This window comes from Oncorhynchus masou, chromosome 5 (assembly GCF_036934945.1).
Source record: "Oncorhynchus masou masou isolate Uvic2021 chromosome 5, UVic_Omas_1.1, whole genome shotgun sequence".
Classification (NCBI taxonomy): Eukaryota; Metazoa; Chordata; class Actinopteri; order Salmoniformes; family Salmonidae; genus Oncorhynchus; species Oncorhynchus masou.
Genome location: NC_088216.1, coordinates 43,445,575 through 43,459,545, shown reverse-complemented (window position 1 = coordinate 43,459,545; position 13,971 = coordinate 43,445,575). Strand labels below are relative to the sequence as shown.

The following is a 13,971-nucleotide window of genomic DNA, read 5'->3' as shown; positions in this document are numbered from 1 at the left end:
TCTCAAAGTAAATAAAACATGTTTAGTCTGTGTGGGTGTCTCGGTATGTCTGTCTGTCCCTCCACATGTCTATTTGCCCAACTGTGTCTTTTAATTAATTTTATCTCATACAGCGCTTTTCCAAATGAAAATTTAAAGCACTTTGGTTAGGCACTGACACCGACATCCAAAGCTTCATGGAACAACATGTCCTACTCGTGAGCTGTACTTCCGATAACAAAAGTACAGGGTAGAGTGTGTGTCATGTGCCGACTCATCGCCGGTGACAGACAGGCCGGGGGAAATCCCACTGGGAACTCCTGACCCACAGCCCACAGTCAAACACTGTCACGTCACTGCTTAGGCATAGGGGGGGGGGGGGACACGGGGAAAGCGCACACAGAAACACAAACACACACACACATACGATGCAGGTGCACATAGCGCCACACGCATGTGCACGCTTCACACACAAACACACAGTGCCTAGAACGACTAACGCAAAACACACACAGTTGTTTTAGAATTCCAAGCCAACTGTAGAATCTCTCGGAGGGTCAATCTCTCTCACGACAGATAGGCCTAGAACGCCATGGCAACGGAGCAATGTGGAGATGGGAGTGTGTGATTGGTTGTTCCTACTTGTAACGAGTGGTCCTTGGACATGCATTGAATTGTATTTAAACACACAGCTGGGTATTGTGTGCATGCGTTTACGTCTTGTAAGAAAGACGGTTGATTATTATTTTATGTTCCAGTGTGACGGCAGCAAGCAGTGGCACGACAGTCACAGGCAACATTTCAGCTTTCAGCATCCCAAAAGTGTCAAAAATACTTCCAAATTGTGTCTGAGAACAGCCCCCCAAAATTGACTCCAGTCACCCCAGCATTTGACTGTTCTCTGCTCCCATACAGCAGGTGGTCCTTTTCAATGGCTGTGCGAAGTTGCTGGATACTGGAGCACTCTGTCATACACGTCAATCCAGAGCATCCCAAACATGCTCAATGGGTGACATGTCAGGTGAGTAAAAAGACCATGGAAGAACTGGGACAGTTTTCAGCTTCCAGGAATGATGTACATTATTATGTTGAGACATGATGTGATGGCAGCGGGCCTCAGGATCTCATCAATTGCCATCGATAAAATGCAATTGTGATCGTTGTCCGTAACTTATACCTGCCCATACCATAACCCCACCGCCACCACAGGCCACTCTGTTCACAACGTTGACATCAGTCAACCGCTCGCCCACACGATGCCATACAGCTGTCTGCCATTTGCCCGGTACAGTCGAAACCGGGATTCATCCGTGAAGAGCACACTTCTCCAGCCTTCTCCCACTGAAGTCGGTTACGACACCGAACTGCAGTCAGGTCAAGACCCTGGTGAGGACGACGAGCAGGCAGATGAGCTTCCCTGAGACGGTTTCTGACAGTGTGCAGAAATTCTTCAAATATTAAATTCTCTGGCAACAGCTCTGATGGACATTCCTGCAGTCAGCATGCCAATTGCACAATCCCTCAAAAGGTGAGACATCTGTGGCATTGTATTGTGTGCCAAAACTGCCAATTTGAGAGTGGCCTTTTATTGTCCCCAGCAACAAGATGCACCTGTGTAGTGATCATGCAGTTTATTCAGATGTTTGATATGCCAAACTTGACAGGTGGATCTTGGCAAAGGATAAATGCTCACTAACGGGGATGTCAACAAATTTGTGCAAAACATCTGAGAGAAATAAGCTTCTTTTGCATATGGAACATTTCTGGGATATTTTATCTCAGTTCATGAAACATGGGACCAACACTTTACATGTTGCATTTATATTTTTGCTGTTGACTATAATTATTACTATTAATATTTATCCTGCTACCAGTCACCTCTTACCCCTGTTTACATGTACATACCTACAATCAATCCAGCACCCCTGCACACTGTAATAATGGTACTGGCACTAACCTGTATATGATTCTTGTGTTCTGTTTCCTCTCGTATTTCTTATCTATATTATTACTTGTATTACTGCCTCATTGGGAAAGTTTGGAGGACGAGAGTTTGGCGCTGCGCACGTCACCACACTGTTTTACACTTGCTGTTTCCTGTGTACGTGACAAGTACACTTTGAAAATACAAAAGACACAGACATCAATAAATAATTACACGGGCAATTAGTATCATTAGCATGGGCGTCGGGGATTTGTGAGCATGGGGTGGGGACAGAGAGACGGAGCGAGAAAGAGATTTTGTATCATTGCTGCCACTCCAAAAACTACGATTTTTTGGCGAAACTTTGTGGCGCATCTCCCGAAACTAACGTTAACTGCACGCATTGGCATAAAAATGGTATCCTTAATTGCCAAAATCTCGCACTATCCCTTTTAAAGATCAGATTGACAATTACAACTGGTCTTTTAAGCAAACAGATTTAAGCAGTAGCACGAATGAGAGCCACGAGCACGCAGCCACAGCTTGCTCCTTGTCTTCCCTACAGTGCAGTGGTTCCCATCAATAGCATTTCAACATGATTTATATTCATGCATTTTTGGAGTAGAACGGCATTTTTACTTTTCTTTTTTGTCGCCAGAAGTGAACCCCCCCCCCCCACACACAAACACACACACACACACACACACACACACACACACACACACACTCGCCTCCGCTGCTGAAAACAATCTCAAGGGAGACACTGATAAGCAAACACACACACAGGTAGACACACACACACACACTGGATTGCTTGGTATGTCCATCAATCTAACCTAATATTAGTACTTTAGTATGGTATATAATGACATAGGTTCAACCCAGTAATTCTCACCCCTCAGCACATTACGTCGCCCAATTAACTAAGAAACATCCATCCGGTGGTCATCACCGCCGCCGTCCCAATTAGTCACGTTTAATGAGCTACGTGCGTTTACCATCACATTCTGGTTAAGGGGGGAATAGTCCTGTGTTTATTTATCGTAATTACCGCTCAGAATCGTAAAGGCAAATATATTTAACGAGGTTATTAGTTGGCCTTGCTTGAGTTGAAGATATCGTTTTGGAAGAACACAGCCCTCCAGACCTGGGATCAAATACTATTTTGAATAGTTCAGCAGTCGCTTGAGCCTGCCTGGAGTTCACAATTTTTTTTTTGTTTTAGGGGGGGCATCTATTTCACGAGGCAAACGCAAAACAAACACAGATTAAGTGTTTGAAATGTAGCATTTGAACACACCGTTGATTCTGTATCTGATAATCGCAGAGTCGACTTAACTAAACTATATTGCATTTCCCCCCTGTATGGAACAAGTTCTATGAAATGGAATAATGCTATTAGCGGATAGAGGATAGAGGCTGGCGGATAGAAGATAGAGGCTGGCGGATAGAAGATAGAGGCTGGCGGATAGAAGATAGAGGCTGGCGGATAGAAGATAGAGGCTGGCGGATAGAAGATAGCGTTATCCCCAACAAAGCTTTCAGTATCCAGGCATATCTTCATGTTGGTCGGTGTAGCAGCGGCGGTGGCTCCTATGTGCGGCCCAAACGCAACCCTATTCCCTGCATAGTGCGCGACTTTTAACCAGCTCTGGTCAAGAGCAGTGCTCTAACATCAGGAACAGGGTGCCATTTGGGACACCGTCTTTTGTATGTGCTCCAAGGAGCGGAGGCAGGACGGAAGTAGTTTAACAGATAAAAAAAGCTAACCTGCAACACTATCAAACTGCCGAGGCTAGATGCATGGGGAGAGTCGGAAATTCACATCTGCTCTTACTTTGAAGAGAGATACCAGTCAAATTCAATAGTGCTGTGAGTAGGCATCCTGCATAGTGTAGCGCACGCGTGTCCTGCTTAGTACGGGTCACCCGGTGTCTCGATCACACTAAGATGACCCCACCCCCATGTCGGCCTCTCAGTCTTCTTTTCCTACTCTATGGTAGGAATCCCAGGCTGCCCGGCACCTCGCCGGAAGAAGCGAGACCATTGTTCCACCGTCTCCGGGAAGGGTGCGAGTGGACGGTGAGTACACGGAGATTCATACTCCATACGTCGGCGCCATCTTAGGCGAGAGCGAGAAATAGAGATGTGGGCTAAACCTAAGGAAAAGTTGTGATAGTAGCATTGTATTTTGTTTGTCCATTACAGACTTCATGAATGCCTGCGCATGCCACACCCACACCCCCCAAACCACAACACACACACCCACCCACAACAAACACTACACACACCCCCACCTCACCAAACACTATACACACACACAACCATCCCCAACAAAAAAAAACACGACACACATCCCCACCCACCCACAACAAACACTACACACACACCCACCTCACCAAACACTATACACACACACAACCACCCCAACAAAAACACTACACACACCCCCACCTCACCAAACACTATACACACACACAACCACCCCAACAAAAACACAACACACAACACACACCCCCACCCACCCACCCACCACACACTTCCCCACCCACCCACCCAAACACGACACACATCCCCACCCACCCACAACAAACACACACACTCAAATCACCACGGCGCCAACACACTAACGGACATCCTCCACTGTTCTATTCTCCTCCTATTCCCTTCCTGACGGCGTGAATGTCAAGATGTCACCTGAAGACAGTGAGCGTTATCTGGCACACTGCCAGCCACCAGCTGGCGCCGAGGGTCAGGAGCAGCGGTAGAAAGCGCCTTCCCCGTGAAGAGCCAGCGGATGACGGAAAGCCTCGGCGGTGACGGTGACAGCCCAGCGCCCGGGTGACTGACAGCGATATTATTGGTGCGGGAGCATTCTGTTCAAATCACCTCCTCCTGCTCTGTGGCTGATGGTACCAGCAGACACATGGGCAGCACAGGCTTTCTGTGGCTAGCTTCTCTAGCTCTCTCTTTTCCCTTTCTCTTCATCTCCACTTCTCCACGCCTCCCTTTGCTCAGCAGATATAGCATGTCTCCTTTCTCTTTCTGTAGCTACCTGTCGCTCTCTCTCCCTCTCGTTCGCTCCAGCTCACCATTCCTCAGTGGTGTAAAGTACTTCAGTAAAAATACTTTAAAGTACTACTTAAGTAGTGTTTTTTGGGTATCTGTATTTTTTATTATTTACACTTTTACTTTCAACACTTAAGCATATTTTAGCGATTGCATTTACTTTTGATACTCACGTATATTTAAAACCAAAAACGTTTAGACTTCCACTCCAGCAGAATTTTGCTGGGTGACTCACTTTTACTTGAGTCGTTCTCTATTAAAGGTATCTTTACTTTTACTCAGGTACGACAACTGGGTACTTTTTTCACCAATGCCATTTCTTCCCTCTCCACCCCCTCTCACTCTCCCAGTCCTCCACCCCCTCTCACTCTCCCAGTCCTCCACCCCCTCTCACTCTCCCAGTCCTCCACCCCCTCTCACTCTCCCCGGTCCTCCACCCCCTCTCACTCTCCCCGGTCCTCCACCCCCTCTCACTCTCCCCGGTCCTCCACCCCCTCTCACTCTCCCCGGTCCTCCACCCCCTCTCACTCTCCCCGGTCCTCCACCCCCTCTCACTCTCCCCGGTCCTCCACCCCCTCTCACTCTCCCCGGTCCTCCACCCCTCTCACTCTCCCCGGTCCTCCACCCCCTCTCACTCTCCCCGGTCCTCCACCCCCTCTCACTCTCCCCGGTCCTCCACCCCCTCTCACTCTCCCCGGTCCTCCACCCCCTCTCACTCTCCCCGGTCCTCCACCCCCTCTCACTCTCCCCGGTCCTCCACCCCCTCTCACTCTCCCAGTCCTCCACCCCCTCTCACTCTCCCAGTCCTCCACCCCCTCTCACTCTCCCAGTCCTCCACCCACTTGCTCTCCCCCCCTTATTCTCTCTCCCCCTTATTCTCTCTCCCACTCTACCCACCTCTCCCTCCCGATCTCGGTCTTGCTCCCTCCCTCTGTGGAGAAATGGTTTCTATGGATCTACTCCCAGAGTGGTGGAAGGTCATAGCATCACTAATAAACCCCAGACAGATGAGGGCCTGAGAACACCACCACTGCCCGTGGTCGCTTCAGATAGGTAGGTGTGTGTGTGTGTGTGTGTGTGTGTGTGTGTGTGTGTGTGTGTGTGTGTGTGTGTGTGTGTGTATATACAATATAAAGAACAAAATTACATAATAAATATCTACAACAGTGAACCTATGTGAGCTTTCCACAAACACACACACAACACACAGTCACAGTCCATTTACAGGGGTAATGAGGGGAGCTGACAGTACGGGAGACCATTCATCATGATAGGTTGCACCCTTCAGCTGGCCAATGGCCTGCCTCAATCCGCCTCGCCTCCCAGCCGCTCTACACCAGGGTCAACTGCTGACCTCATCTAGCCCCTCACGGAGCAATGAGCCAAAATCACCCCCAGACACTGATCTAGGGTCAGTTTTCAAAGGTTAAGGTTAAGAGAGTGGGGGAGGGGAATGCTGTTCCAAGACCTGTGCTTACAGGATTACTTATACTCAATGAGTTCTCAAGCCTGACCTGGCGTCGCCACAGGATCAAGGGCCAGCCAATTGGCTGGACACAGCAGCTCTTACATCACCGTTCCCACCAGAGCCGGGGAGCTGTGGCAACGAGTGGGCTTAAAAAGCGGGAATCCAGAATGAGTCAGTGTGGAATGGTTAGCGACCGACTGGCTGACTAAGCAGATTGCGGGGTGTTACTTGAGAGAAGATCACATTTTAACTGGCTTTGGGAAAAAAAGTTATCCTGTGTAAACGCTACTTGTGAGGACACATTCGCACACGGAGAACCAGAGCCCATTTCCAAAACGGTCAAATTAACACTCACGGGGAGAAGAGGAGTGAAGAAAGAAAGGGCCAACACGACGACAGGAAATCAACTGCAGCTGAGGAGGAGCGAGGTGACCCCCTGAGTGCCTCAACTGGGCCATTCACAAATCCCTCTCTTTTTTTCGCTCTCTCCCTCTCTCGGTTTAGAAACGACAGACGGCGCGACCCGGCCAGGCTTTTCGTCAGCCTCCTTTCCCAATCTCTACACCCCTTTCTTTCAAGCACCTGTGCACTCTTGGTAATGAACTGGAATAAAGAGTGACCTGCTGTACTCATTCATAGTCCATTATGTGTACGACGTACAGCTGGAGATGGGCCTTCATTAGCACGTAGCACCTGTCACCAAGCTGGGCCGTACCGCTGTTTAATAAGAATGCTCTATCAAAAAGAACTAATCATTAGAGTGGTAGAGACTAAGAAAGGGGGGGGAAAGAGAGCACTAAAAAAAAAAGAGGGAAAGAACCAATGAAAGAGGAAGAAGGAAAGAGAGAGGGAGGGAGGTTGAGAATGCCAGCTAACAGGCTGAGTGAGTGAGTGAGCGAGTGACAACGAAAATCAGAAGTCGAAGACTGTAGATGGATATATAGAGGGGGAGCGAGACAGAACGGGGAGAGGGCGAGAAAGCGGGATGACTGTTGGGATGAGAGAAGGGGGAAGAGAAGAAGAAGGGATAAGAGAGAAGGGGAGCAAGAAGGGAGGAGGCTAAAGAGAGGGTGACGGAGAGCGAGAGAGATGTGGACTGAGGCCTGTTTATCTCGGCCTGGAGCGGGGTGCGCGCGCTCTCAAAAGCATGCGCGGCCATGCACCGTAGATCAGTAGGAGAACCCCAGCCAAGCCTCTGTCTTCCCCGAGGGGCCGAGTACTGCAGACAGCATGCGATCAAACCCTCTCTCAATGAATTTGTGTGTGTGTGTGTGTGTGTGTGTGTGTGTGTGTGTGTGTGTGTGTGTGTGTGTGTGTGTGTGTGTGTGTGTGTGTGTGTCATTTGAGTGACATTTCACAAATCCTGGGGACTGGGCTAATATCTCTGTTGGACTAAATCAAAGCACTCAGTGGTTCCAGGAAGAGAGTGGGAACTGGGCTCAGAGTCACGACGCCTCAGCACTTCCTCTCTAATTACGACTGGCCTACAGAGGGCCCCAGGGAGAAGTGGTGGAAGGGGACAAAGCTAAATGCCAGCATCATGGCAGAGGCGTGTTGAGGAAGGACCATGTATTCGTCACCACTGTCGGAATCGAAACCCTGATAATTGCAGAGTGGTTGTAACTACGGTCTCCTCAAGTTTGACAGATCTCCAGTGAGACCACAAGGTCAGCCATTACAGAGCGTAGGCCTTTTGTTCAATGCTCTCTGAAAAGAGCGTGGCAAATAATAAGAATCAAAGTGAATTTAATGTGAGGGACATATCAGAATTGAAGGGCAGTGAATTGAATCGGAGAATCCGATAGAGGTCAGTGGCGCTACGAGGGTCGCAGGACTCACCGAGTTGATGCAGGCCAGCTCCTTGTTGAGCAACCAGGGCAGCGACAGCCTTCCCTCTCCCCTGTAGCAGGACTGGATGCGCTCCTTGATCTTCTCCTTGATGCGGCGCAGCGTGAACAGGCACAGGGCCGACTCCTTGGGTGGTTTGGCCCGGTTTTTTTGGCCTTGGGAGAAGACTGTGAACAGGATGTCCTCGTCTTCGGAAATGCTTAAAGAGTCGGCCAACTGCTTCCCGGGCCGGCTGAGGTAAGCGTCCTGGATGAGGCGGTACTCCACACCATCCTTGGTGCAGCCAATGGGGAACTCCACATACGAGTAGAACTTGGGGTCGTCCACGCAGAGACGGACGATCTTGGAGGTGAAGAACTGTTCGCCGGAGGCGTCTGGCGAGGTGAGCTGAGTGTCCAGCTGCATGGTCAGGTAGTAGACAAACTGCTCGCTGCTGAAGCTGTAGATGTAATAGATGTCGAAGGCGGGGAATTTGCTGAGGGTGTCCGAAGGGATCTTGAGCTGCGAGGAGACAAACTCGTCCTGGTAGACGAAGCTGAACATGTCGGCGTTCTCCTCATTGGCCATCAGCTTGCGGCTGGAGAGTGTGGGGAAGTACTCAGACTTGCCGTCGATGGGCGTGCCGATGAAGAGCTTGCTGGCGGGGCCATGCGGGGAGGTGATGATGACCCCGGACATGGTGCCAGACTCGGCCACGCTGGACAGGTAGTGCTCCTTGCGGTGGTGTGGCTCGCCTAGCTTGAACAGGTCGTCCAGCCTTAAAAACTGGCAGATGCCCTGGGAGGTGCTCCCGCAGGCGATGAGCCGGTTCTGGGCATAGTCAATGAGCAGCAGCTTGTTGACATTGCTGGTCTGGGCCAGGTCGTGGGGGCAGGACTGGACGCTGGGCGGGGGGTAGCACTTCTCATTGTCCACCACGGGACCAGTCATGTGGCTCCGCAGCTTGGTGAGGTTGCTGGAGAGCTTGAAGATCCAGTTGACCGAGCCGACGTAGACCTCGCCCGTCTTGTTGTGAATGGCCAGGTGTGTCAGTCCCCAATCGGGCGGGTAGAAGGTTTTGAAGGTCTGGGGTTGGCCTCCTGTTTGGGATGGGTCTACCAAGAGGACCAGCACCATGAGAAGGAGCAGGTTCCCCAGACGAGGGGCAGCGAGTGACCTCTGTAAGGGCCACATATCTGGGACTTGCGGGAGCCAAGGCTGGGGGAAGGGATGGGGGAGGTGGGTTCACTCCAGCACCTAGTCCGGCTCTGTTTGTGTTTAGCTATATTCCCCTGGAAGGAGAATGGACTGGCCAAGGGAAGGGGGGGAAAGCTCCTATTGATCCGGTGTCCTTTTCTCTGCGTTCGGAGCTGTCATCCAGAGCATCATCCACAGCGGCATTTGTAGGAGCCCTGCAAGGCAAAAAAAAACACAAAAAAAACACACATTATGAGAAGCGATGGAACATTACCTATTGATTATGCATCAGCCCGGGAACCTGAGAGCACACGAGATACGCTGCCAAGTTAAGACAAAAGTCAAGACGACATTCAACCACCCCAGATGAATAAATTACACAAACTCAGGCCTGTAGGGCATAACTGTGACTACACTCAATTGTGAAGGGAGACAGCTAGCGAGAGCTTCGGGCGTATTACACAACGCACAGTACAATAACGCGAGTCACACTGCGATGAGTTAGAGACACACAACACCCGGCATGTTAATATTTCACATGTTCAACGGTATAGTGAGGGGTTTAGAGACGGTCTGCTGAGAAAATCCCCGGAGGTGGCACACTTCTATGGACGCCACGCAATTTGTATCCTGGTCTGCTCCCTCCCAGGCCTCCCCACTGCATGCAGTATCAGCAAACTACCCAGCATCCCCCTCTTCTCCTAATTAGGCCCTTATTCTGTCAACAGCACCAAGGCATGGTTCTCAGTTACTCTGTGGCAGATCCGCAGCTCTCTGATGGCCAAAACATGTTTGCTACCCTGAGGGAGGTTGAGTAAAAAAAAAATGATGATTCATGGTCATTATGCTCCATTGGGAATGTTGAGAACAATACAAGCTCGGAGAAAAAAAAGGGAAATTAAAGAATGAGATGGATCGAGACTCGAGACAAAAGTATACTGCACACGTCTCAGAGAGATTAATTGCTGTTGTTGTTGTCATTGTTGTTGCGGTTCCAACAATATAATTCCCATTTCCACTCCAGCCAAAGCTTCTCTCGCCATCTCGCCCACCCAACCCAGTCATCCACTCCCAGCAGTTCAATGCAAAAAAAAATGATTATTTATTTAACCTTTATTTAACTAGGCAAGTCGGTTCAGAACACATTGTTATTTACAATAACGTCCTACCCCGGCCAAACCCGGATGACTCTGGGCAAGTTGTGCGCAGCACTATGGTGCCTCCCAATCACGACCAGTTGTGATACAGACTGGAACAGGGGGGGGGGATTGATGGGAGAGGAGGGGGGGGGGACTGATGGGAGAGGATTGATGGGAGAGGGGAGGGACGGGGGGGTTTGATGGGAGAGGAGGGACGGGGGGGGGGGGGGGGTTTGATGGGAGAGGAGGGACGGGGGGGGGTTGCTGATGGGCTGGGAGAGGAGGGACGGGGGGGGTTTGATGGGAGAGGAGGGACGGGGGGTTGATGGGAGAGGAGGGACGGGGGGGAGAGGAGGGACGGGGGGTTGATGGGAGAGGAGGGACGGGGGGGGGTTGATGGGAGAGGAGGGACGGGGGGGGGGTTTGATGGGAGAGGAGGGACGGGGGGTTTGATGGGAGAGGAGGGACGGGGGGTTTGATGGGAGAGGAGGGACGGGGGGTTTGATGGGAGAGGAGGGACGGGGGGGGGTTTGATGGGAGAGGAGGGACGGGGGGTTTGATGGGAGAGGAGGGACGGGGGGTTTGATGGGAGAGGAGGGACGGGGGGTTTGATGGGAGAGGAGGGACGGGGGGTTTGATGGGAGAGGAGGGACGGGGGGTTTGATGGGGAGGAGGGAGGGACGGGGGGTTTGATGGGAGAGGAGGGATGGGGGGGTTTGATGGGAGAGGAGGGAGGGGGGGATTGATTGACGGGGAGGTGAAAGTAATGGAAAAATAATTTTTTTCCCTTGTGGGTGACTTCTAGTGCCAACGATAGCAGAGAGTTTGAGTTGGACCATCTCAGCGCTGCTTGACAGATCAATCATGTTCCTGCGATACCGGGACATTAGTTTTCCTGTAAATGCTGATTACGCAAAATGTGTGCGGCAACTCTCAGAGGCCCGGCTTAATTTCACCTAGACTATGAAAGTGTCGGCAGAGGGTTATTTTATGACCGAACCGAATTGGGAAAGACGAGAGACGATGGAGGGAGGGGGGAGGGAGGGAGGGACAAAAGCCGTGGGGGGGGGGGGGGGGGGGGGACAAAAACATGAGATAAAAAATCTAAAAATGAAGAGAAATAGGGAAGGAATAATAAGTAACTTCTTTCCTCCCTTATCTTGGGTTTTCCTCCGGAGAGTGATTTCAGGGGTTGGCCTGTGTGTCAATTAGTCCCCAAGAACACATGGAGGTAGTACGGTCAGTTAACAAATGACTGTGTCCATGTATGCGCATTGGATGGAGATTTTGGGGGAAAGTGTTTTGGTTCGGAAAAATGCACACAATCAGACAGCCCTAAAAGCTGGCTGGTGGAATTGCAAACCATAGCTCTGGTAGCAGCGAGGTTCAGGGGAGTTTGTGTCATCCAATTTCCACAAATGAAAGCCTGGACAAGATGAATATGCTGTGGAAAGAGAGAGTGGGGGCGAGAGAGAGAGGGCGAGAGAGAGAGGGGCGAGTGAGAGAGAGGGGGCGAGTGAGAGAGAGAGAGGGGGGGCGAGTGAGAGAGAGGGGGCGAGTGGGAGCGAGTGAGAGTGAGAGAGAGAGGGGGCGAGTGAGTGAGCGAGAGAGGGGGCGAGTGAGAGAGAGGGGGCGAGTGAGAGAGAGAGGGGGCGAGTGAGAGAGAGAGGGGGCGAGGGGTGAGTGAGAGGGGGAGGGGGAGCGAGTGTGAGAGAGAGAGGGGGCGAGTGAGAGAGAGTGGGGGGGTAAAGTGAGAGCGAGTGAGAGAGGGGGGCGAAAGAGAGAGAGAGGGGGCGAGTGAGAGAGAGAGGGGGCGAGTGAGAAGAGGGGGGCGAGTGAGAGAGAGGGGGGCGAGTGAAGAGAGAGTGAGAGAAGCGAGTGAGAGAGGGGCGAGTGAGAGAGAGAGAGAGGGGGGGCGAGTGAGGGAGCGAGTGAGAGAGAGAGGAGACGGGGGCGAGTGAGAGAGGGGGAGTGAAGAGAAGTGAGAGCGAGTGAGAGAGAGGGGCGAGTGAGAGAGAGAGAGAGAGAGGGGGCGAGTGAGAGAGAGAGGGGGCGGTGAGTGAGAGAGAGAGAGGGGGCGAGTGTGAGAGAGAGAGGGGGGGCGAGTGAGAGAGAGGGGCGAGTGAGAGGGGGCGAGTGAGAGAGAGAGGGGGCGAGTGAGAGAGAGAGGGGGCGAGTGAGAGAGAGAGTGAGGGGGGGGCGAGAGAGAGAGAGAGAGGGGGCGAGTGAGAGAGAGAGAGAGGGGGCGGTGAGAGAGAGAGAGAGGGGGCGAGTGAGAGAGAGAGAGGGGGGCGAGTGAGAGAGAGAGAGGGGGGCGAGTGAGAGGGGGCGAGAGAGAGAGGGGGGCGGGAGAGAGTGAGAGAGAGAGAGAGGGGGGCGAGTGAGAGAGAGAGAGAGAGGGGGCGAGAGAGAGGCGAGAGGGGGGGGCGAGTGAGAGAGAGGGGGCGAGTGAGTGAGAGAGAGAGGGGGCGAGTGAGAGAGAGAGGGGGCGAGTGAGAGAGAGAGAGGGGCGAGTGAGAGAGAGAGAGGGGGGCGAGTGAGAGAGAGAGAGGGGGCGAGAGAGAGAGAGAGAGAGGGGGCGAGTGAGAGAGAGAGGGGGCGAGTGAGAGAGAGAGGGGGGCGAGTGAGAGAGAGAGAGGGGGCGAGTGAGAGAGAGAGAGAGAGAGAGAGAGGGGGGCGAGTGAGAGAGAGAGAGAGGGCGGTGAGAGAGAGAGAGGGGGCGAGTGAGTGAGAGAGAGAGGGGGGGCGAGTGAGAGAGAGAGAGAGGGGGCGGTGAGAGAGAGAGGGGGCGAGAGAGAGAGAGAGAGAAGGGGGGGCGAGTGAGAGAGAGAGAGAGAGGGGGCGGTGAGAGAGAGAGAGAGAGGGGGCGGGAGAGAGAGAGAGAGGGGGCGAGTGGAGAGAGAGTGAGAGAGAGAGAGAGGGGCGAGTGAGAGAGAGAGAGAGAGAGAGAGAGAGAGAGAGAGGGGGAGAGAGAGAGAGGAGAGAGAGGGGGCGAGTGAGAGAGAGAGAGAGAGGGCGGGCGAGAGAGGGGGAGAGTGAGAGAGAGGGCGAGGTGAGAGAGAGTGAGAGAGAGGGGGCGTGAGAGAGAGAGAGAGGGCGAGAGAGAGAAGGGGCGAAAGTGAGAGAGAGAGAGCGAGTGAGAGAGAGGGGGCGAGTGAGAGAGAGGGGGCGAGTGAGAGAGAGAGAAGGGGGCGAGTGAGAGAGAGAGAGAGAGAAGGGGGGAGGGAGAGTGAGAGAGAGAGAGAGAAGGGGGGGGGCGAGTGAGAGAGAGAGAGGGGGGGGGCGAGTGAGAGAGAGAGAGAGAGAGGGAGGAGAGAGGGGGCGGAGTGAGAGAGAGAGGGGGGGCGAGAGAGAGAGGGGGCGAGTGA

The 13,971-nt window shown here is 52.4% G+C and overlaps 1 protein-coding gene across 1 annotated transcript in view; it reads right to left on the bottom strand.

The window, feature by feature from the left end:
- LOC135539624 (plexin-A1-like) overlaps window positions 1-13,971 on the bottom strand; it is a 284,575-nt gene that overhangs the window by 232,536 nt on the left and 38,068 nt on the right. Inside the window, 1 exon segment of the mRNA XM_064965616.1 lies at window positions 8,280-9,679. Within this exon segment, the coding sequence (XP_064821688.1) occupies window positions 8,280-9,461 (1,182 nt within the window). The 5' untranslated portion in view covers window positions 9,462-9,679.